Source organism: Pelodiscus sinensis, chromosome 9, assembly GCF_052426305.1.
Source record: "Pelodiscus sinensis isolate ZL-2025 chromosome 9, ASM5242630v1, whole genome shotgun sequence".
NCBI lineage: Eukaryota > Metazoa > Chordata > Testudines > Trionychidae > Pelodiscus > Pelodiscus sinensis.
The window spans coordinates 67547867-67572032 of NC_143060.1; the positions used below are offsets into that span (position 1 = coordinate 67547867).

At 43.3% G+C, this 24166-nt stretch overlaps 1 protein-coding gene across 3 annotated transcripts in view; it reads left to right on the forward strand.

The window, feature by feature from the left end:
* TEDC1 (tubulin epsilon and delta complex 1) overlaps window positions 1-24166 on the forward strand; it is an 83562-nt gene that overhangs the window by 36333 nt on the left and 23063 nt on the right. For 2 of the 3 annotated variants that reach the window (XM_075937085.2, XM_075937082.2), the window contains exons 6-7: window positions 16641-16727; window positions 20718-20930. In XM_075937085.2, the coding sequence (XP_075793200.2) occupies window positions 16641-16727; window positions 20718-20930 (300 nt within the window). The remainder of the gene's footprint in view (window positions 1-16640; window positions 16728-20717; window positions 20931-24166) is intronic. The other variant, XM_075937083.2, reaches the window with a different exon arrangement.

The window sequence follows — 24166 nt, forward strand, 5'->3', positions numbered from 1 at the left end:
TAAGATTTTTGGAATATCATTATCACGCCTCACCCTATTTTATGAAAATTAACTTATGAATATGAATATGCATAACTCAAAGATGTTTTATGCAAAACAGGTCATGTAAAATATTTTTAAAGTTACAGTCTGCTGAATCTGTATATCCTACTTTTGTGTGCATATCTTTCATGGATGTGAAGTTAGAAATAAGAAGTGTGAATCTGTTTTTAATTATAAATGTGCTAATTAGGCCATTAGTGATACTTGAGGAACTTAATGGCTCAGTACTTAAACCCACTAGGCGCGAATGGTTTTAGTTTTCCTGTAAGCCCATGTGACCAGGACACCTGGTACTAGAATCCATCTTGAATCTTGTACTTTTCCATGGGCTGAGGAGACTGAACAAAGTTTTACACAGGGTAAGATGGATTTATTTGAGGCTTTTGGGAGATTCTAGGGGTGAGATTCCTGGGCCCTGTCAACAGCCTTGTAGCTGAGCCCTCCCAGAGCTGAGCTGGTTCAGCATCAGTGTGTGGGGGAGGTAACCCCAACTCTGCCTTGGCTGGGGGAGACCAGAGCTTCGGGCCCAGCAGGAACAGGATGGTGGGGAGCCCCAGAGGTCAGGAAGGCAGGCATCAGTGGCTTGATCAGCTCCCTGGATGACAACCCCAAGGAGATTCCTGTGATCCATCCCATCCCAATCATGTCTTCGCAAATGTCTTGGCTTGTGACTCCAGTTTGTTTTGTCCCTTTGCTCTCAGTACGGATCAATTGTCCTTGAATGTTTTTTAAAAATTGTGTTGATAATTTTATTCTAGTTATTTGCTACCGTAACTTCTGTGAGAGTTAAGGTGCTGAGATCAGTGGGCACTTTGCCACTTGCCTTCATTGGGCAATAGGGATATAGTAGCGTAGTCGATTAACTGATTAATTGCCTGCCCACCCAGCTCCTAATACGTTTAAAATGCAGAGCTGCAATGGTGATAGCTCCCATGCCCGGCACGAGCCGGGACTGAGTGCTTAAACTACCTTCCCTTATTGACTAATCTTCTTGTCGATGACAATTCTATTGACTACATGATTAGCAAACTACCTGCTTCCCAACACCCCTATTAAGCAACGCATCAGACACGAGGAAGCGCAGCTCTTGATGGAGAGACTTGAGCAAATCAGCACCTCTGAGTGCTGTGGTGTTAAAGTTTGCTGCCAGAGTAGTGAGGGTTCAGAGCTGATGGGTGCTCCAGAGAGGGCTCTTTCTCTGACTTTTTACCAATCTTTTTGTACTTGCAGCTTTCCTGGCCTAGCATTTCTGAGAGCGCGTAACTGTTTTGCTTAAGTTTGTTTCCCACAGTAGATTATTGGCTGGTCCATCTTAAATACATTCCTTAAAGATTTAATCAGAAAAACCCTATCGTTATTGACCTTTCCTGAATTTCAGGGCTCACCAGCAAAGTATATATTGCACCCATGGACATGCAGTTTCAAAAGGTCAGCGTGACAGCTCTTTAGTATTTACATAATTCTGTTCAGCACAGCTTTTGGAACCAAAATTGCAAATGCTTGCCCTTTGGAAATGTTCTGCTTCTCTCTCTTGATTACTTTCCCCTTAACTAGCTTCTAGTAAATAGTCGCTTCATTAAGGTAGCTCTTCAGTGAAGTCCCTAGGGAAGTGATTCTGGGTGAATGAGGAGATTTTGGACTGGCATCTGCAGTGGGGTAACTGGCAGCCAGGTGGCAGGGAGTTGGGAAGACTGAGATCAGGTGCAGAGCTTGGCAGAGGTGGGTTGGGACTGGCTGGACAAGGAGACGGAGCCAGTCTGAGGGAGGCCCAGAGGGAGGGAAGACCTCTGACAGAAATGTGGTGTTTGAGAGGAGAACCTGGGCTAGCAGGGTAGACAGAGAGGCAAAGAGACAAGGATGTGGATGTGTGTGGGAGAGGTAGTGGGGGGAGGATGGAGACTGAGGTTGGAGGAGGAGCCAGGAGCGGGGACAGGGACTGTCTGAGCAAAGCGACTGTGTGTGGTTGGAGATTAGGCATTAGTGAGCCTGGATGGGGGGACAGGGACTGGGATAAGACGCCTGAGACTGGGTAATGGGGCTGGGTGCGGAGCCAGGAATGGGGAAGGTGCTGCACTGGGACAGGGAGAGGTTGGAACAGACGCTGAGGCAAAAGGAGTCAGGGTCAGCAGGAAAAGGGCAGAAGGCTCCCACCTGGAATAGAACCCAAGATTCCTTGGGCTGCTCCTCTGCTGGCAGCAAACGTCTGTGAACCCCGCTAGCCAAACATATCTCCTCTGCCTGCAGGGCTGGTCTGTGCAGAGAGCCGCAGCTCACTGCTGCAGGCAGACACTCCATTAGCTCACGTGCAGAGGTCTGTGGTAAGATGGGGATCGTACCTCACCGCACAAGGCTGTTGGGAAGGTGAGCCACCTTGTTTGTGAAGCACTCCGGAGCGCTATTGAGCACTTTAGAAAAGCTCCTGTGGAAATTAATGATCCTGTTTTCTGATGAGGGGTTGAACAGTGTGCAGTAAATAAGGCCTGCGGGCACGCAGTGATCAATGAAGAGAAAACAACATTTTGAATACCTGCTCAATAAGTGAGCCCCATGCAGCCCGTGCACTTAATGAGGCAGGGAGCCCATGTAAAAACAATATGTGATCATATAATTACTGACACTATTATAGTGCAAAAGCATGATCAACTTTAATTGTGGCATTTCCTGACTTTTGAGTGCATGATATGGCCACCTTCATAATATTCTTTTACCATATTTGTTTGTGTAATAAAAAAATCTTTTAACTTGTGCTAGTAGTAGATTGTGCTGGATCTGTGCAGTTATGGAGGACGGGAGCAGGGCATGCAGTAGATCTAAATGAAGTAATATATCACTCTTGCACATGAGTAGATTTTATAACTCGTCACACACTTAGGCACTGATAGTTGTCTCTCTCTGGAGTAGGTAAATTTATGAGAAGAGTAAAATATCCAGGTATATAAACATCAGCATGATTGTAGTAGATGTGAGAATAACACTGTTACAGTTTCAGGGTTACCTGCAATTTGATCCCCTCCCTGCCCCCCACTTTCTAAAGGACACACGCACTGAAGGGGTCAGACTCCCAAGCCATTGCTTCTCTCAGGCGAGAACTGTGTCTGGTTTACCACACAGGCTTGCCGTCCTGCTGCACCTCCCTGTGTTTTCCCAGTAGGTCTGACAGGATCAGCACCTGTGAGTAACCTTTCTCTGTAACAGCGTGTGCAAGTTTACAAACCAGCTATCACAAAGCAACTTTTCATAGGGCAAAACCAACGTAGAGAAAATACTGTGAGAACAATAAACAAACAGACATACCTCCCAGGGGTCACTGAGCCCTAAACTTGTAGGCGTCAGTCTTTCAAACCCCTCAGCTGAGTTTGGTTTCTTAGTTATGAGTTCATGTTGGGTTTCAGATTGAGAACCAGAAACTCCTTGGGACTGTCTAGCCGTTTCGTCCTACAGTTTGGGTTTTCATCCATGGCCTCTTGTGGTGGGTAATTCCTGGTCAACACCTGTCTTCTCAGGGCAAAGCTTCAACAGGCTGGGGCTTTGCATACCCAGTGTTGTGGAACTTGAATTAACCACCTTTGAAACCGAACTAATGTAAAAGTCCATGCCTGTCTAGGATGTTTCAGTATAAACATTTGAATACCACACACAGCTCAGGGCTCGCCTCTGTCAGAAACACCAGCAGTAAGTTAAGAAATGTGAAGGTTCATTTCAAAACTCACCATATAGAGTATCAGAACTACGTTTGATTTGATTTCCTGTGTTCTTATGTGTTATGCAAATCAATGGCCTTTTCTGTGCATGAGGTTGTATATCATGACAATAATGGTCTTTTCTGGCCTTAAAATCTATGAAGGATTCGATTAAAATGTAGGATGACAAATAAGGAAGATCAGAAAGAATCCGAGAAGTGCAAAGGATCACATGGAATCAACATAGTATGTTGCCATAAGCAAAGGAAAAAATGATGCCTGGATGTGATAGTTTAAACATTGTCACTATGAAGCCCAATGTGAAATATAAACGCATTGTACTAAGTTACCCAGGGTGTGTCTAGACTACACCTCTCTGTCGACAGAGAGATGTAGATTAGACATGTTGAAATTGCTAATGAAGCCAGGATTTAAATATCCTGTGCCTCAATAGCATAAACATGGCCGCCGCTTTTTTCTAAATGGAGTTTTTTTGAAAAAAGCCCAGCAGTCTAGATGTGGATCTGTTGAAAATAAAGCCTTTTTCGACAGATCCTGTAAACCTAATTTTTTGAGGAATACAGGGTCTGTTGAAAAAGGCTTTATTTTCGAAAGAGCCGTGTCTAGACTGCCGTTCTTTCAAAAAATCTCTGTTTAAAAAAAAAAAAAAAAGCGTCAGCCATGTAGCAAAACATGTAGATGTAGACCCGCTTCTTCAGATGATGGAGTATTAAAAGTCCAGATCCAAGAATAAATAAGAGAAGGAGGCTGGTGGGGGGGGGGAGAGAAAAAAAGGAGGTGAAAAAATATAGAGAGAGACAGTGAGTAGATGGTTCAAATAGTTACAAACAGGCTGATAAGAACAATTAGCACCTTCACAGCACCAACAAACAATGGAGGTGCTAATTGTTCTTGTTTTTTGGCAGGTTTGGGCCCTGAAGGAAGGGATCAGTGACCGAGAGGATGAAGTAAAATCGTCCCAGAGCTGCTAAGCAGTTGAAGGCCAGGCTCAAGGGGATGTCTGTCTTGGTGATGCTGGGTATGTTCAATGATTTGGGGAGGAAGGAGAGGGTGCAGGGTGCTGGGGAATGGCTCTGACCTGTCGTGGAGAAGGGCAAGGAAACAGAGGAGGTGATCAGTGCAGGGGAGCTAATAAAATGCATGTTCAAACCCGAAGGGTAAGGTGTGTGCTTGTCCTTAGGAATCAAGAGTGAAGCGTTTAAAACCACCACCAACTTGTTTCCACTTTCCTGTACCCACTGTCTGCCCTCTCCTCTGCTGCTACTCTCTCTCTCACTTCATCATTGGACGCCAGCCTACTTCTACTCCCCCCACACCACCCATCCACTTCCCACCACGAAAACTGCCCTGGTCTGGTGACAGCCCACTTCCAAGGCGATGCAAAACAGCTCAAAGAAGCCTAGATGTGCAAAAAGGTAACGCAGGAGGGCAGCAGGGCTGAAGGGGGTGTGGGCACGTTTGGATATCATTTGAGGGAGGATACCTGCTGCAGAGTGCGGCAGGGGCATTCGTAGTAACATCGTCGTCATGCTTGGGCTTCTCATAGTGAACTGGACACTCACTCACACTTCCCCTGGCCAGCCCATGGGCAGGGTGCTAGCAGTTTCCATGCTAAAATATTTCTTCAGATATTTGTTAAACAAGGTGGCCTCTGGCAGCAATTAGTGTCCCGTTGGAAGTACTGGCAGCGTTCTATAACAACACTAAAGCAAACCATTCTACCTGGTGGTTTTATATCTTGATTTGAAAATTTCCCCAGGCTGCAGTTTGTCACTGATATTGCCGTCAGCTAAACTTCCCCAGACTAGAAAAGAGTTAATAGAGCTGCAGTTCTCCACTCACCATCCTTTTTTAAGAGAAGCTTCTGCAATGAATTATTACTCAGCACATTTTATTGACCAAGTGTGAAGAGTTCTCGGTCCTTGAAAAATGATGTAGTGGTTCATCAAAGGCTCCATAAATTGTTGGCCTGTGTGGTGATAGTTTCTTAGTTTTATATCGCGTAAGAAATGAAAGGATCAGTGAAATGCAAGAGTCAGCTCTTGCATTTGAGCAGAATCTTGGTATCAAGCATCTGGACTGACGTGAACAGCTGATTATCCAAGCATGCTGTACTGGCATAACGGCTGAAAATATTTCCATTTATGCTGTCTGCAGAGATTGCATCGCCTGTTGGTGTCGTTATAGTCAAGGATTTGTCATTATTCCTTGTTATGAGCATGTTTCTCTCTGCCTTACAGTAATGTTCTGGCCTGAAACTTGGCATATGAATAAAAAGAAAATCTTTCACTGTTTGTGCTGATGATTAAACAATTGCCAAAGATGGACATGTGGTAGAGGTGTATTGAAATCCAATATGCTTCTTTGTCTTTATTCTTTTTATGTAACACCCAGCAAGATGGAATCTGGGCGTTGTCCGAAATTAATGCCAGTCTGCCATAAAAAGTCTCTCTCTGAGACAAATTAGTTAAAATCCGTAAAGGTGTAGGACACCTGCTGAGATGGTTACTCACATGCCAGTGACGACATACGTAAGATCGACAAACCTCGGAGCAGGTTCGATAGGTGGGGACCAGTGTTGGGTGACCGCATTCGAAGGACTCTGCTAGTCAAGTCCAGCAGCTCTTAACCGAAATGATCTCCTGGTAATGTGGGGTACAGCCTGTAGAGATGCTAATCACATCTTTAACTCCTATGGAAGCAAGCAGTCACCATGGCAGAGCATGCATGTAATTTGCTTATACTATAGTTAATGACGAGACCTAGGAGACGGACCTTTGCCATTAGCATCTGACTTCTACCTGTAGGAAATGATTGCCAAACATGTGATCTTTATATCTTGGGTAGCAGCAATGCGATTAGAGTACCGTCCTCTTCTCTAAATGATCACTGTGCTAGGACTCTGGAACCAAAGGGACAAACTTGGTAGTAGTTCTCTTATGGCTTTTTACCATTTACATTTTGCATGTAATTGGCTCATGACATTGACTTAGCTCTTTTGGCAGGTATCTTTGATCGTTTTTTAAGTAGCCAAGGAATCAAAGTTAGAAAGTCAGCCATTACTCATGTTCTGGATTTTTAAAAAAAGACATGTATAATTTAATTTGAGGGGACTGTGCTAAGAGCTCCATAATGGAGATGGCTTGACATAAAGGCGGCTATAGCAGATTTCAGATGATTAGTCTGTCAAGTCAATAATGTACGTTTAAAAAAGGTGTGAAAATAACGACATGCATGAGAGTTACTGTCATTTTTGAAGTTTGTGTAGATTGTCATTTTGAATCAGCATCTGGGGCTGTGCTGTCTATTATTGAGTCTCTGGAGGAAAATGCATGCCTTACTGTTCAGTTTTGGGTCACAGTTAGTGCAGGTTTATTTAACATTTGTTACAGACATACCCAAAAGTGTGAGCCCCTTGTGCTAGATGCTGTGCGACAGCCCTGTGATGCCCCGTCACATGGCTGTGTGCTCATCCTGCTGTGCCCAGGCGCAGCACTATATTAGTGAGCGGGACTCTGTCCCAGAGTGGCTGCCCTTTAAGGGAGCTGGCCCAGTTCCTCCTGGGACTGGTTAGCACCCACCTCCTTGATGATGCTGTGGGCCAGGGATCCAGTGATAGCTTAAAGATTACTTGGTCTGCTCCTCATTAAAAGCCAGCAAGAGCTGAGCTGCTGAGGATGGAAGCAGGGAATAGGAGGTCTGCAGGAGCCCGCGGTTTATGGATGGCTCTCTGGCAGATTGCCTGTGCAGGGAAATCTTTTAGGGTGTAGGTTAGCTCTTGCAGACCAAGGGAAATGACACGATCGATATGCTGGACTTGTTAGCTAGTTTTTATTTTGAAGACAGAAAAGAGAAGGTTGGAAGAATAGCAGCTGAAATCCTGTGGCTGGAGAGTATTTTCTAGGGTGGGGGCTGGTGAGTTAGCCCTTTGGCTTACAGGCTCTGTGTGGGGGCAGCAGTCAGCCATGTGTTGTACATTGCAGGATCGGGGCCTCAAAGACCAGACGCAAGGCTTGGATAAGGTCTTGGGTGAGTAGGAGGTAACTAATGAAAGGGGAATCCAATGAAATCCCCTTTGCTAAGCTTTGTGATTGCCCCCATGCCCCAAGGAAATAATATCCCTCTCCATAAATCAGGCCAGTGTACAAGCCAAGCTAGGGAACTTGTAGATGGAAATATTTTAAAAAGCACCTTTAATTTCAAATCTAGTCAAGTCCCTACAATGAGCTAGAAGTAGTTTCTGCCCTTGAGTGCCCTGCTAATTTCTAGAAACGTTTTTCTTGCCACTGCTATGTGGAAGACCCACAGGAGCAGGGGAAACTGACCACACAAGGAAAAGGATAAACCTGACTGTGGAGGAGGTGCAGTTAAATGGAGAAAAGCAGAGACCTTGTTTTTATCTGATCTTGGCTACCTAGGTGCAGACTAAGGATGTTAAATATCCAGTAATTTGCTAGCTCAGCTGTGTGGCGCTGCCACTTTGAAGTACACCCTCTTCCCCCCTTTGCTGCCCTATCTGATAGAGGCATGAAGCGGGGGCGAAGCGGGGAATCGACTAGGCAACTAGACTATCCAATAAGCAAATGCTTATTGGATAGTTGACTAGTTGTTAACATCCTTAGTACAGACTGTGCCCAGATTTCCAGACTGAGCTGGGTTTTAAGTAGGTGGTGAACTTTTAAATTATATGGCAAATACTTTCAAAAGTAAATCCTGATTTCAGGTGCCCAACTAGATGCATTTTTGAAAGGGTCTGATATGCTGAAGGAGGGTGCTTAGCACTGTCTGAAAATCATGCTGTCTGTGTCATAGATTCTCATGAGGCGGAGGGGATCTTGTGGCAATCTAATCTGACAGCGCACAGGCCATGCAACATCCCTGAATTAATTCCTGTTTGAGCAGACCCTTTAGAAAGCTTCGCATTTTAATTTAAACATTGCCAGTGACGGAGAGTCTATCATAGCCCCTTATAGAGCTTTCTGCTGAAATTGCAGTTTATTTCTAGTGTGAATTTGTCTCACTTCGACTTCCAGCCATAGGATCTTGTTATATCTTTGGCCACAGGATTAAGGACTTTTGTAGTGTTGTAGCCATTTCGGTCCCTGGATTTTAGTGAGACAAGGTGGGTGAGGTAATATCTTTTATTGGGCCAACTTTTGTAGGTGGAAGTTTCTCTCTCTCACCAACAGAAGTTAGAAGGTAGAGCTCGCATAGGAATTTTCTCCTAGGAGAATAAGTTTAGCTGTCAATCCAGAACATGTGGGTTGTTCCTCCTGCTGCTGTTTCTCAAAAGTAGTCTACCCTGGCAGTCTTGGAGTATAACCACTCCTCACCAGGGATCCATGTCCTGGGAGAGAGAGAGAATCACTATCACAGACTTCTTGAAAAGTGTGCTGATGGGTTGGTCATCACAGGTCCAAAAATGCCTTAGCCTGATTTTTCCAAATGTGTTGGTTGTGTAGGCCTAAGGACAGGTACCTCTTTAGCATAGTGTCTTTATTTCACATACCTGCAATTCAAGTTGAATAAAGCCAAATTTCTCATCAAACTAAAAATGCACAATAGATATCCTATCTGCTTACCAGTTTCCTGACACTTTAACCTGAACTTTTATATTGGCTTTTTGGGCCTTATCTTAACCAGAAAAGATCCAGAGCCAGAAAGTTCAAGAGTGGCTTGAATCTCAGTGTAAGGTTTGAGATAATTTGTAATCTCATTTGACTTGTCTTTGTGCAGTCGCAGGTCTGTTCTGCACAGTGTATTGGCATAACTATGAAAATTCCAGCCCAGCAATGTAGTTACATGGCCCTGACCTCCTGCAGAGACAGTGGTAGGTTGGCAGAAGAGCTTGTTGGGGTTCGGAGTAATTACAGCCATGGGAGAGCTCTCTCCCGTTACCATAGAGCATCTTTAAGCGCAGCTGCACCGATGCAGTATTTTAAGGCTGAGTTGCCCGTATTTAAATACGTGATGAATCAGTAGAACAGCCAGCCATGCTATTCGGATGAGCAGAGAAACACCACTTATTTCTATCTTGAAAACACAAAGGTGGTTTTAAAAAAATATTTAGGTTGACCAGTATCTGGGAAGGGATATAGCAGAAGAATAATTATGATCTGTCTGCAGCAGAAATTAAATACTTATTGCAACAGAGATCTCTGGAACTCAGCCTGCCACGAGGAGGCATTATTCTACAAGTTATTAACTATTGATTTATATAGCACCTTTTGCATTCATTAGAATGCTTTGCAGTATAACAATAAATTATCACAAAAAAGATTAATAGGCAACACAATGCAGAAACAAGTACAATTAGGCTTCAAATAACCAGACTAAAATAAAGTTTAGAGGCTGCATCATCTTTGATGCTACTTAAACCCACTTACATAAGAGCCTAGGAAACCGAGTGCTGTGCTTTGCTCTCTAATGGTGCTTATTCCTCGATGGCAGCTGATATACATGCTCTTTCCTTCAGGCTTGGAAAGCTGTGCATCCCTGTGCAATACTAATTCTTACCCACACACCACAGATTTGTGCCACGATGCTCCAAGATCTGAAACTTGTTGAGCAATTGATCCAGCCACCCTGTGCTTTTCCAGCCCCCATAAGCTGACCACTGCAGGGATGGCTTCATGGCGGGACGTGGCCCGGAGCTGGCACTTCTTCCAGGTACTCCGCTTTGTGCTCCCCCTCATTTGTGGAAGTGGGTGGAGAGGACTATGTAGCCCTAATTCTGGGTGTGATGTAGCATGACAGACTCTTTCCACCACACGTGCAAAACCTATCCTCTTTGGATGTTGTGAACGGCGGGAAGGCACAGCAGCAGCAGCAGCTCGTATTCTGGGCGGTGGTGTTGCCTAACCAAATTCTGCAGATGTACAGACACGGGGTCACGTGGGGACTAATCTAGTGAGCTTTGTCAGCAGGAATTGCAGGTGCTCTCCTTTCAGGATCAAGTCCCAAGAATGGTTGGATGATTGTAACTGAGGGACTTGGCTGTATAAGTGGAGGACTACTCAGTCCTATTAATATTGTCAGAAATTCTGACTCATTTGTGTGGTAGGTGGCATCATGAGTGGAGCAGCCAGGTTGTATTGAAATCTGGGAACTGCAGTGTTTGGAGACCACACCTGTATAGCAAAGGAAAAGAGGCTGCATGTCATTTGTTCTGTGTCATGTAAATCATATGGCTCTCGGGCTACTAGGAGGTGTGATGGCTTGGATCCCCGGGGATGGTGCCCGATGAGCTGAGATACTACTGAGCCTGCCTCTTCTGCCAGCCCTTATCTGGACAATAAGAGGCCTATGGGCCGGATAGGTTTCGCTAGAGTTAGCCCCTGGAGGGCCGCCAGATGCTTTATTTATTTGTGACCCACAGGTATGACGTCTCACAGTCCTGTTGGTGGCAGTTTGCCATTTCCAGCCACTGGGAAGTGGCGCAGGCCAGACCATACTTTCCGCAGCTCTCATTGGACAAGAACAGTGACTAGCTGCACCTGCAGACGCACAGGCAGATTAAGTGTCTGGCGGCCTGCCAGGACTAACCCTAGCAAACCAAGTCCAGTCTGCTTCTTGCCAACCCTGCTTTAACTCTGCCGTGCTGAGCCAGACTCGTAAGCTTCCTCCAGCATGCACACAGGCAGGATGACACCTAGCTGCAGAACAATATGGTCACTGACATTTGCTCTGGGAGGGCTTAGTTTGAGGGATTCCTTTCACCATCCAGATTCCACCCCCGCAGGAGTGACACTGTTGCAAAGAAGCAAACATCGTTCTGGACAGGATTAACAGCAAGACAAGAGAAGTCATACTCTGAACTGATTAGGCCTTAACTGGAGTATTGTGTCCAGTTCTGAGTACCACATTTCGGGAAAGATGTGGACAAATTGGAGAGGTCCAGAGAAGAGCAACAAAAATCATTAAAAATGTAGAAAATGTGACTGAAAGAATTGGATTTGTTTAGTTTGGAAAGGAGAAGACTAAGGCCGTGTCCAGACTCAGGGGTTTTTTCGGGAAAAGTAGCCTTTTCCCGAAAAAACTTCCCCTGCGTCCAGACTCAAGCCACGTTCTTTCGAAAATATTTCGAAAGAACGCGGCTTTTCTTTCGATGGCGGTAAACCTCAATTTACGAGGAAGAACGCCTTCTTTCGAAAGTTCCTCTTTCGAAAGAAGGCGTTCTTCAATGTAAAGAGGCCGTCTTCGAAAGAGAGCATCCAGACTCGCTGGGTGCTCTCTTTCGAAAAAGCGGATTTCTCTTTCGAAAGAAGCCTGCAGTCTAGACATAGCCTAAGAGGGGACATGATAGCAAGTTTCAAGCATCTAAAAAGGTGTTCCTAGGAGGAGAGAGAAAAATTGTTCTCCTTGGCCTCTGAGGATAGTACAAGAAGCAATGGGCTTAAATTGCAGCAAGGGGGGTTTAAGTTGGACACTATTTAGGAATACCTTCCTGCCTGTTAGGGTGGTGAAGCACTGGACTAAATTGCCTAAGGAGGTTGTGGTATCTTCATCACTGGAGATATTTAAGAGCAGGTTCGACACACATCTGTCAGGGATCATCTAGAGCAGGGCCACTCAATTTTGAAGCCCCAGAGGCCACAATGATGCATCACATGCAGAGGGCCGCAACTTAAGAGTGGTTGCATATATATGCAAATAGCTTCTTTCACACTGACAGGCATGAATACAAAGATTAAGGCAAGACTACACAACACACAGGTCCCATTTAAGTCAGTTTGGCCCAATATTTATCTGATTTCCACCCATCTGACAGCACTTTTAATGAGCAATGACAGTCCAGGAATTTAACTACTAAAATGAATACCAAGAGAATACCATTATATTGGCTACTTTTTTCTTTTGGCTCCCACTCGTGGGCCGCAAACAGGCCATGTGTTGAGTAGTCCCAATCTAGATGGTACTTGGTCCTGCTGTGAGGGCAGGAGACTGGACTTGATAACCTCTCAAGGTCCCTTCCAGTTGTAAGATTCTAGTATTCTATGAAACCCAAAATAGGATTATTTTCATCTCCTCCCTCAACGTGAAGGAAGCTCTGCACAGCTTCCTGCCACCCCCATTTAGAAATTACAAACGGGGCTATATTATAAATCAGAAATAAGTTTATTAACGATAAAAAGCTGTATTTTAAGTGGCCAAAGAAGTAGGAAACAGAACAAAGCGGATTACTAAGAAAATAATACAAAGGACACCATCTAAGCTAGATTCACTAAAATAACTGGTTACGAATAATATTCCTCACCCTAGATATCGTTTCAGGTAGATTCCTTTACGGCCTAGCTATCTTGTAGCCGGGGTCCAGCAGTTCTCCCCTTCCTCCTAGTTCAAGTCCTTTTGTTTCAAGGGTGTTTTCAAACAGAGGAGAAGCAAGCTGAAGGCAATCATTGTTTTCCTCCCTGGCCTTCTGTAGAATTTCCATAAGGCAGGAACCCTGTGTGTAGTTCACCCTCCCCCCTCAGCGGAAAGGCACCACCAAGGTGGTGGTGAGTACCAGGTGAGTACCAGGTGACAAGGTCACCTTACTCTGTAGCACCCCAGCATCCAGGATTCAGTAGTAGTGTGGAATGTGGACAGGAAGGCTAAGAGTTTTCACAGTCCATGTTCTTTGCTGATGGGCTTTTCCATTGTAGTCTCTGAAGTATCAGCAGTGGGAGTCACCCAAAGCAGCAAATGTGAAACACAGGTAGCACAGGTCAGCGTTCCTAACTTCAGATACAAGAATGATACCGACATGTATACCAGGTAGCTGCATTCAGTGGCTCATAACCTTTCCAATGATGTCTTACATGAATTATCTTGCATAAAGCACATCTCTGCTATGACATGTTCATGTCTTAAGCCTATTTCCATAAAGAATATGGAATATAATGTTACAGGCGGGTGCTGGGGCACTATTCAATTAAGCTTCGTTTAGGTTTCTTAAAAAGCAATTGCCTGTCAAGTCATTTGTACAAGCGATAGATTTTTTTTTTAAACAAAGGTTTAGAGAGAAAGTTATTGGTAAGTGTTTGCTTTCAACATCTATTATGGAATTATTTTGCAACAGATCTTGGTAACTGGAATTTATCATTAATTTGTCTTTCAGTGTAAGTAGTTTGAGGCAGTTACTTCCTGTAGAAAGCTGGAGAAAATGGCAATTCTCTTACAAGAGTCACATTATCCCAGTTTTGCACAAAGAGAAAAATGATGTTCACATATTATCCCTAAGCTTCACTCCAATTTCTATTCAAAGCAAAAATTGTTTTACTTAAAGTTTCCTTTTGATCATGAGAGACAGTGAATGCTCCTCCTTCTGGAGGTGTTGGAGCCTTTATGTTTTATTAGAAAGGACAAACACATTGGTCCTTAGATCAAATGCAGAACTTTGATCTGTCTTCTAGGGTTATTTCCAAAGGGATCACTTGCTTGGGGAGCAGATGAGTAGATTGCTCATCCCACATTAAAGCAGAACCTAATCTATATTGGGCCACTTAAAGGAAAATTCTATCGTCTTGAAAGATGCAAAGCAGCAGCATTTCCAGGCTTTTGTTTTGCCATCTGCAAAATGGGGATAAGAGACTCTTGAAAACCCTGGTCTCAAATGGCTGCAGTTCACATAAATTACTTAATGTTGGCAAATGGCTTTGAAGGTTAGTAGGTGGACTTAATTAAGATGCTTTTTTTTTTTTTTAGTGAACTCCTATTTAGTTCAAGTGACTAACATGTTGGAGAAAGAAAGCCTTTGGTAAAGGCTTAATGCTCTTAGCCTTTCAGCTAAGGTGTAAGAGCTAATAACTTACATCCTCTGAAATAGCCATAGTTCCTTTGGTCTAACTAGGGAAGATCATAGCTGATGTGTGATATTTCTAAGGTTTTTTTTATCAAAAAGAAAAATCCAAATGAACAAAGATTCTCTCCCCTTCCCCTCTCTTCAGCTTCTCCTTAGCTGTCATACAGCAGCTCAAAGGGTAGAATTCCAACTCTCCTTCCCCTTTGCAGGTCACCTTTAACATCTGTGCTAATGCGGTAACTGGCAGACACTGGCAGCAGTAAGATGTGCACACCAGCCTGTGCTGTTTGCATGAACAGTGTGCGATGTGTTTTGAATCTAGCATTTAGTAATTTGTAGCCATTATTTTATCATGCTACTGTTCTCCCCTCCTTCTATCAGCTTTAGATTAAAAGAGCAAAGCAGATAGCTCAGGGTTTTGAGTTCTCTGTTAGCCATTGCAATACAAAGTAAGTAAAAGCCACAAAGCTGGCTGAATATAGTTATGTCTGTGCTAAGTAGATTGAATTAGGGCTCCGGTCTTGATCTTCATCTTTGAAATCATGTCAGGAAAATGCTTTTGGAGTCCTTCAAAAACTTGCCTGCAGTGCCCTAGTGGCATGGAGTCATTCATTTCAAATAATGGCCTTTACCTAGATTCAATTCTGTATCCTAAAGCTGATGAGTTACTGTGGCACTCGCAGATAACTTACTTATCTCCTGTTTTCCCATCCATCTTGTTGTGGCCAGAAGAGTTTTTGAAATCTCTCTCTGGATCGTGCTGTTCCCTAGCTAGCCATTCTGGGGATCTTGGTCTCCAGTTTGTATATTCACCTTACTGTGCCAGAGGGACTGTTAATGTGTGTGCTGCCATAGCAGCCTGGTTTCTGGAGGGCAGATGCACAACAGTACCCACTGCTCTCCCAGCTGACTCAAGTTAGGTTGCCCTTTTGAAAAAGGAGGCTGTTCTATCCCTATCTGACTCTGAACTGGGAGGAGGGGCGAGATCTAGTGATAGCTATCTTCTCCCCTCTACGTCTCGGTAGCTTTCAAATCCCTTGTAAAACCCTCACTTCTTGCATTGCCCATAAAAGTATCTGTGGGAGAGGCACTCCAGTGAGGGAGACAATCTGGTTATGTTATATAGATGCTTCCATTTCAGAGAGAATTCCTCCTGATCAGCTCCTACTTGTGAGCAGTGCTGGAGAATTGAGTGTTTATAAATCATTTGAATAAGGAGCAGGGGATGAGCTTGGCAGCTTGGGACTCTGAGGAGAGGAGCGGTGCAGGACACGGCAGAGAGACGGGAGAAGGAGAAATAACTGGATATCAGGAGAGTGGCGTTGGAGGGGATGCATCCAGGTCCAAGATTGTGGCTGGAACACAGCCTTAGACAAGAAGGGATTTAAACTTGGTATGCTGGCCAGATTCAAAGAATAGTGGGGGAGCGAGGTTTGATCCAGATGGGAGAGTGACCCCGGTAGCAGCAGTGTTTGGAGTGTGGCTGAGCTGTGAGATTAATATTGGTATCAAAGAAGCACAGGAGGTTTCAGGATCTAAAGGGGCAAAGATCTTTTTATAGACGAGTTGTATTGTTTTGAACCCTTCTAAGTGACACTTGAAGCCACATATGTGTATGTGAGGGACTGCTGCTGTTTTATGGCTGGGGACTGGACGTGAGGAAAAGCTTTTATTCAGTTCCAATCAAATTTGCATCACTAGCATTTGCATTGCTTCCTGCTAAATAATGCATAGTGCAAGCCTCAGTCATAGCAGCATATAGTGAGAAGGAAGAAACTGCGGGAGTACTGGATCCATGGGACTGGTCCTCGCTCTGTATCCCACTGCCTTGTGTAAGAAGCATCCGTGTTTGCAGTTACACAGTAGGGAGGGATGTGGGCATCCACACAAGTTCATATGTGTTCTCAATCCTTACCGTTTTTGCAGATGAATGTTCTGCCTGTAAATGTCCGTCTGCGAGGTGCACTATGATGTGAAAGGAATGAGTACTACTGAAGCGATGTGATTGAAAGCCTTCGTTATTCAGACCAGAAAGGCTTTAAAAATTGCACTTTATACGTTGCGCAGATGACCAAATGGGACTTTTGATTTTCTTTTTTTCCCCCTCTTCTCAGTTGTTGCAGTTACTGGAGTCTGAAAACTCTCGATTAGAAGCCTTTCTGGAGTGGAAAGAACTGGAACCAGTCTATTGGCAGTGGATGGTAATGAACCAAACGAAATATTAAGGCTGCAATTTTTTGTTACTTCTGGTAAACGGTTGCTCCTCTAATGCCCTTCCTGCATATGTGGAAAAGTGAAAGTTATCAACTGGCTATACAACTTCCTTTTGAAGAGGAGGCCTTTTAAATGAAAGTCTGTATCCTTAGATCTCGCTCATCAGTCTAGCATCTGTTGGATGACTTACTCCAATAGGCTGCCAAACTGGAGGGAAGAGAAGCTGAATTTCAGGCATCTACAGTTACCACAAATGGAAATGCCTAATCTTTCATCTCTTTTATGTTTAAGAAAACATAGCAATCACACATTTTGTTATAAATTAAATGGCTTGTCAGAAGAGGAGTTTTAAGCTTTATTACAGACTCAGAGACAACTACATTTTCAAGCCGTTGAAATTTCAAACACCTTCATTTTTCCAGCCAGATAGTGTGTAGAAATTACAGAATTCCCCTTGCATGGTGTTGAATGATCATTAGAAAATCAATAAGCCTTCCTCTGTGCATCTTATGACTTCTGTGCATCTCACTTTAATATAAAACTTTCACCCATTTGCAGCTGCTGAAAATAATTCTTAAAAACAGAAATTTAACAATGTGAGTATATAGAATTTGGAGAAGGAGAGTCATTAATTGCATTGTTATATACTGAGAGCAAAATAAAGGAGTAAAAAATCATCTAAACTGCCTTGAAAAACACTTTAAAACCACACTAGTACAATTGTGGTATCAGGAAAGGTGGTTGTTTCCATAACAGCTGGTGCTTTATTTATCTCTGTAATTGTGCTGCTCTGAAAAGTGTCAGCGTTAAGATGGCCACAGATCCAGAATCATACAAACAAGCATTCAGCTAGGCAAATGGTAGCTGTGGAGTTTTGATCTGCTCACCAGGAGGCTGGTGCTGTGCGTGTCTGAGCAGGTTGTTGAGGGTACTGTGATCTCAGCACCTGTCTGGATCAAGTCCTAAATAAATACTGGCCAACAGTTGGATGGTATTAGAGAATTTAACTCACCATCATTTGTGATGGGAAATGTGCATGTTCTCTCAGTCAGTGGCATCAATTCTGTTTTCTTTTCTTTTGGTATTGTTCTTGAATATTGTAGAACATATTCAAGAACCCAGAGAAGATGTGTTTTGATTTCTGTTGGAACTCTACCTGGCAGAATTATCTTAAGAATGCTTTGCATTAGAAAAAGGTTATCTAGTGCAGAAAACAGGTGCTGCTTCTTGAAGGGATTACACGTGTGCAGTCCACATTAGGCGTGTGTGATCACCATGTGCACTGGTGCCATCCGTAGGGGAGTAGCTCTGGTGCCCTCTTGGTGTGATATAAGGGGCACTGCCCGCTGCCCCCACACCCAGTTCCTTCTTGCCACCAGTGTCAGCGCTAGACTATCACTACGGTCTTGTTCCATTTGTTTGTTCTTTTGGGCATTCAGTTTTGAACCCCGTTCTCTGGCTGCTGTGTACAGTTCAGTTGCTGCTTCTTGGGCATAGTCCTCTGTAGATGAAATTATGATATTATCTTCAAAGTAAAGGTGACTTTGTCCCGAGATCATGCAGCCTCTCTCAATGTTACTAAGGGAGTTGGGCAAGATATTTTCTAAATATAGAGCAACAAGTATTGGAGTATACATCCTCACGTCACTTCAGTTTTCAAACCACTCTGTGAGTTCACTATTGACTCTTACTGTGTGCAACACACATTCTGCAGTATTTGAATTAGCTTGTTACTAACACCACACCATGACCTCTGGAATAGTGGTAGAAGCAAGAACAGACACATGAATCTTTAACACACCTACATGTCTTTCAATGCTGGGTATAACAATGCCAGATGAGTGCCTGTTCTCACTTTCAGGGGGCATTGTAAACAAGACGTAGGCAGCATTATCTCCTGCAAATATAAACCAACTTGTTTGTCTGAGTGATTAGCTGAGTGGACTTTTTGGCTCTAAAGTTTTACATTGTTTTATTTTTGAATGCAGGTTTTTTTTTTACATAATTCTACCTTTGTTCAGCTTTCATAACAAAGAGATTGCAGTACAGTACTTGTAATGGGGGAATTGTAAATACTATTTTGTTTTTTACAGTGCAAATAGTGTAATACAAATATTAAGCATGGTACACTTTGTAATCTGTTTTGTTATGGAAATCAATATATTTAAAAATGTAGAAAACATTCAAAAATATTTCAATAAGTGGTATTCTATTGTTTAACAGCACACTTATTTGTGATTAATTTTTAATCACTTGATAGCCCTAGTGCTAATTACATCATACAGGGTTAGTTTATAATTTTATACATAAAGTTGCTATATACATTTCATCAGGATATAATTGACCAGTGAGGAGTTAGTTTTGAAAGATACCTCACAAGGCATGTGTTGTACAAAGATAGTTACAATACTGTGAAGGGTGTAAATACAGGGGTGCTTTTGTAGGATATGAAGGGTCTGAATACAGAGTTGCCTTCATATTATTAGACAAAGCTTACAGTTCCTTGAAAAGCTGTAGGTTCATGTCTACACATGTAATGAGCACTGAACTACCAGGGAAAGGTGGACCTGTAACTATAAAATACCCGCAACATATGCAGATGACAGTGCCATAAACCAATTTTACACTGAACTTCAAGCAGACATTTCACAAACCACATCTAGAGGTTGTTTCCTCATAACGGGGGCTTTAATGCAATATTGGGAGTAATAACACTGACTGGATGAACACCCTGGGAAAAGAAGGAATAGAATTAGGACATGAGCAAGGCGATGGATTGTTTCAGGTCTCTGCTATCACCAGTTTCTTTATAGCACACACAACATTTCAGCACAGGCAAGTCCATAAAGGAGCATGGATTTCTAAGAAAGATACTACAAAACCATGACAATCTTCAGAAAGATCATTTTCAGCAAGAAAATGCTGGAAAACAAGCGCAGTAGATGGCAGGATCTACAGAAGCCTAAATGGAAACTCAGGCAGCAATTGTTACAGTGTCAGGATCAGACTTGTTCCTGTCCGGTAGCCATTTTTAAATTCCACTAGTCCGAAGTAACTGCCCGCGGCTACACGCGGCAGTGAAACGGTAATTCCAACTAAGTCCTTAGTTCGAATGAACTGTTACACCTCGTTCCATGCTGGTTTGTTGCTGCTACTTACGAGCTGCAGGGCAAATTGGGCCAGATCTTCACTTAAAATTTAACTGGCTTAGTTATGGCACTCAAGGGTGTGAAAGTCCCTCTTCCCCTCAGTGCTGTAGCTATGCCAGTCCAGCTCCCAGTGTAGATTCAGCTGGGCCTACAGAAGAATGTTTCCATTGACCTCTGACTACCTGAGCTTGGGAAGGTGGGGTTCAGACAGCAACAGAAAACCCCCTTCCATTGCCAGTTATGCTGGCGTGGCTCTGATAGTGTAGGTATGTTATTACAGTCCTTGTAGCATAGCTGTGGCCTAAGAAAGACAATGTGCACCAAATGCAAGACTTGCCTGGGTAAGATTTAGGACCAAACTGATTAACTGTTTTAATCCAGAGTCTGAAGTAAGCACAATGCACATTGAATGCAGTAATTGTATCACCTACTAATCCTGACATTTGAACAGAGAGGTCATAAAGAGAGAACCCCTTCTTCAAATCTCTGGAGGCCATGTTCAGAGCTTCTGGAGCACTGAGCTATGATCTGCTTACATTCCCTGGATTTTGTTCGCTTTCAATAATGGCAACACAGTATAGCCTTTTCCTTGGGCATTTGCTAATTCAGAAATACACTAAAACGTGTATTTATTAGCAAGCTGAGCCAATTCTGTTCAGTAATCATATTTTCTTTAAAAAAAAAATGTAGCGAGTAGAGATGTCTGAGATCACCAGTCAATTTATACTTTGTTCTTAAAATTAAATATTGGGGAAGCACCTGGCAAGCAAAGATTTCTGGTTAGTGCTTTAAAGTTAATTAATTGTACCGTGTATTTTTTTTCTTTAGGAAACTGTATTAGATACCCTGGCTGAAGATGCAAATACATACAAGCCACAGGATGTTTGTAAAGAGAAAAACCCATTGCCAAATGCTAACTTGTGTTGCCACAGTGCTAGCAATATTATCGGAGAAATAGACACATTGACAAAAGATCTTGTGACTCTACATGATGAACTGCATGAACTGGTAACTTGCAAGAAGTCAGTATGGTATGAAAAGGTAAGGATTTGATTTATTTTTTGGCTTAAGGAAGATATCTCATTTTTCCATTCCATTGTCATGGACAAGATGCCTGCTGCTGTGCACGAACCATGCGCTGACTCTCACCACTGAACTCCTGTGGCTCTTCCTGTGATTCTTTATTGCACACTTCAGATAATGCCCATAGAGTGCCGAGGCCAGGCCGAGGTAGGTTAATCAGGGATGTGTGTGTTGTTAAGGATCGTGTGATGGTTCTAGAGAGGGAACTCGGGTTCTCAGCAATGGGGAAGGGAGCAGGTGTTTTGAAAACAAGGATTGGTAAGTGGCCCTTGTGACAAGTGGGGTTAATGATCCAGGGTTGAAGGGCAAAAGGAGGGAGTGAGAGTGAGGAACCAGGATGTGCCAGGCAGAAGCTGAAGTTGTGAAGGTGACTGTCCTGCTTAGAAAAGCTGGAGGGGGAAAGGCAATTGGGTCTGGGGAGAGTAGAGGCTAATGGGGCATTGCTCAAGGTAGTGAGCTGTGGCTGGTAGGTGGATGACGGGTACATGGACTGGTGAGAGGGGAGGTCTCCACAGGAGAGAGTGTTCTGAGGGACCAAGAAGCAGGGTAGACTGTTGTAATTTTGCATGGGCTGGACCTAGCTCTTTCCTGTGGTTTGACTCTTGTGTGCAGGCTGACCCATAGTTTCTAAAGCTGTGGTTGCATTGACCAGCCAATTGCATTCTTCTGTTGAATGGGAAAACCTACACTGAAGCAGTAGGAGAGCTGAGATTTTATCACAAGATACAATTCCTGTGTATGGTTCCCGGAGCAAAGTAAACGGCTTCCATGTATCTACTATATATTTGGGAGAGTTGGTGTGTCTGTCTGTCCATTCGTCTGTGAGTCTGTTTGTTCAAGAACTCCTCCTAAACCGTAAGAGCAAGGACCACCAAATTTGGTATGCAGCTTCCTCGTCTCACAAGTCAAAGCATTGTAATGGTTTGGTTGTGCCAGGACAATGGGATGTGCATGGAATCTGACTCCTTCTCGTCAAATGGAAAGGGAGGGCTCTGATACCAGTGGCAGTTATACTCCAGAATGACCACAGGGGGGCAGCCTCTGCCTCCCGACAATGCAGGAGAACTGTGGAGCCCCTACAGGCCTGGCTGGCCCAGAGAAGAGGCCCCAGCCACCCCAGGCAATCCCATGACTGTGTTTGAAATCTACATTTTAAGATTGCATAATTTATCTTTCTGAGTTTCATTTCCTTGCTTTTATAGAAGAAGGAAGGAAGGGAGCATTACTTGCACATTGAAATAAATGTCCTGAATTTGTGCATTTGATGTCCTGGTCATACATTGCAGACTATCTGTTATGGTATGAATGTGGTGGAAGGTGTAACCATTGGAACAAAGGCAGTGCGGTGGGATGTTATGTTAAAAGTGCCTCCCCTTCCACATCCTACCAAGAGCCATTCTGTAATAGCAGATGACAGCACCATCGGGGATGCAGATGTCAGATGATTCTTCATCAGTCTTTCTTATACCAATCCTTCTAGCTGTCAGTAGCACTCCTTATTGCAAAATACTGTCTCTCTGCGGTCTGTCTTATTCTTGCAGGCATGCTGAATGCTGAGCCTTCTCTAGCTTCCACTCAAACAGTCTCCTACCTCTTCCCCAGGAGGAAGGAGTGCTTGTGAAACAAGATTACATAAGGGAGAATTTGATGTCAGAAAAGACAGGCGAGGCGGTACGGTAGCTAGTAGAGTCCGTGGATACTGACTGGTCTGTCTTGGACAAGCTGTGCATTACTGAGATCAGGAAATCATCTTGCATCTCTTAAGAAGACTCCCAAGGGTGCCACATCTTTGTCACAGCCTTATGCCCATTTACTCACATGGTACAACACAAATATGGGTGCATCCACAAAGGATGCTGTTTGAACCACTGTATCTCAGCCATGTGGATACTGGTTTTCATCTGACCACAGACGGCAACTTTTATAGCATATTTCCTTTGTAAACGTCAAAACCCTGCCACTTCTCATTGACTCTTTAGGTCTTTTTTATTAATCAGTGCAAAAGTATGTTTCCCTACTCTCTTTCTTCTTGAAAATGGTTAGAGCATTTGTATGGAAACTTACCATATACAAACAGCAACTTGAGAAGAAACTTCCCAAACTTCACCCCCAAAGTAAAAAAAGTTTAGCAAAGGAATAAGAATCTGAAAAGGGACAAAAAATTCTAGGACAAAAAATTATTAGCAACCAAACTGTTGGCATTTCTCAGTGTATAGTAATATTATTGCTATGGGGTGATGCCTGCTTTTCATCAGAAAACCAGCTCTTTGTTGGCTAATTATGATTGTGACATAGGAAGTAATTCAGCTCTTGGATGGGAAGTTTTTGTTATCCTGCAGCTCTTTCTTTGAACATGTGGTTGGAATGACAATTTAATCAGTCAAAATTTTGAAGGAATTACTCTGTGCATAAATAGCAACTGGTAGACTTCTGTCACCTCAACTGATGTGACAGTTTTACTGATACTTTTGTGTGAGGGAGTAATGGGCTCAGAAACTCAGAGGAGGGAAGAGAGAAAACATACCTGTATATCCAGAAATGTGTTCTGAATTTTCAGCTTTATTCTGTTCTATCTAGAATCAGGCAAAAACTTTGTTCTTTGGAGACATTTTCAGGGATTGCAAATGATCAAAAACTTCTATGAAATGACTAAGCTTTAAAAATGATTCTCTGCTCAGAAATAAATTAAACTGTAAAAGAAGAAATGTCCTTCTAAAGGAGAAATTGCTGTTTCCTTTTTTCTTTTCTGAGCATTTCATTTATTATTTACTCCCCAGTTTGAGAGGGGATTTGGTTTCAAGCTGAGTTAAACATTCAGAAATGCACATTGAAACACTGATGATGTTTGGCTGTGGATGATAATTTTTTTAGTTTTATTCAGATAGATACTAACACCCCACTGAGGCTCTGCAAGACGTGTGATGCTGCAACTCGGGAGTTTTCTGTGTTCCTCAGCAATGCAAGTCTAGCCAGAATCCGTTGGGGTTATGGTTGTAATTTTGATGTACTGCTGCTAATGAGTCTCCTTCAAGGATAAGCCAGCATTGAGTAGATCTGCTCATGTGCCGTTGCGTACACCCCCCTCCACATGACCCATTGTGGTGGCTTGGTTGGTCCATGCCATAGCTTTTCAACTATGACTGTACAGAGCACCGGGACCTGCCACTTTCTTTGTCTGTGTTGTGGGGCATATT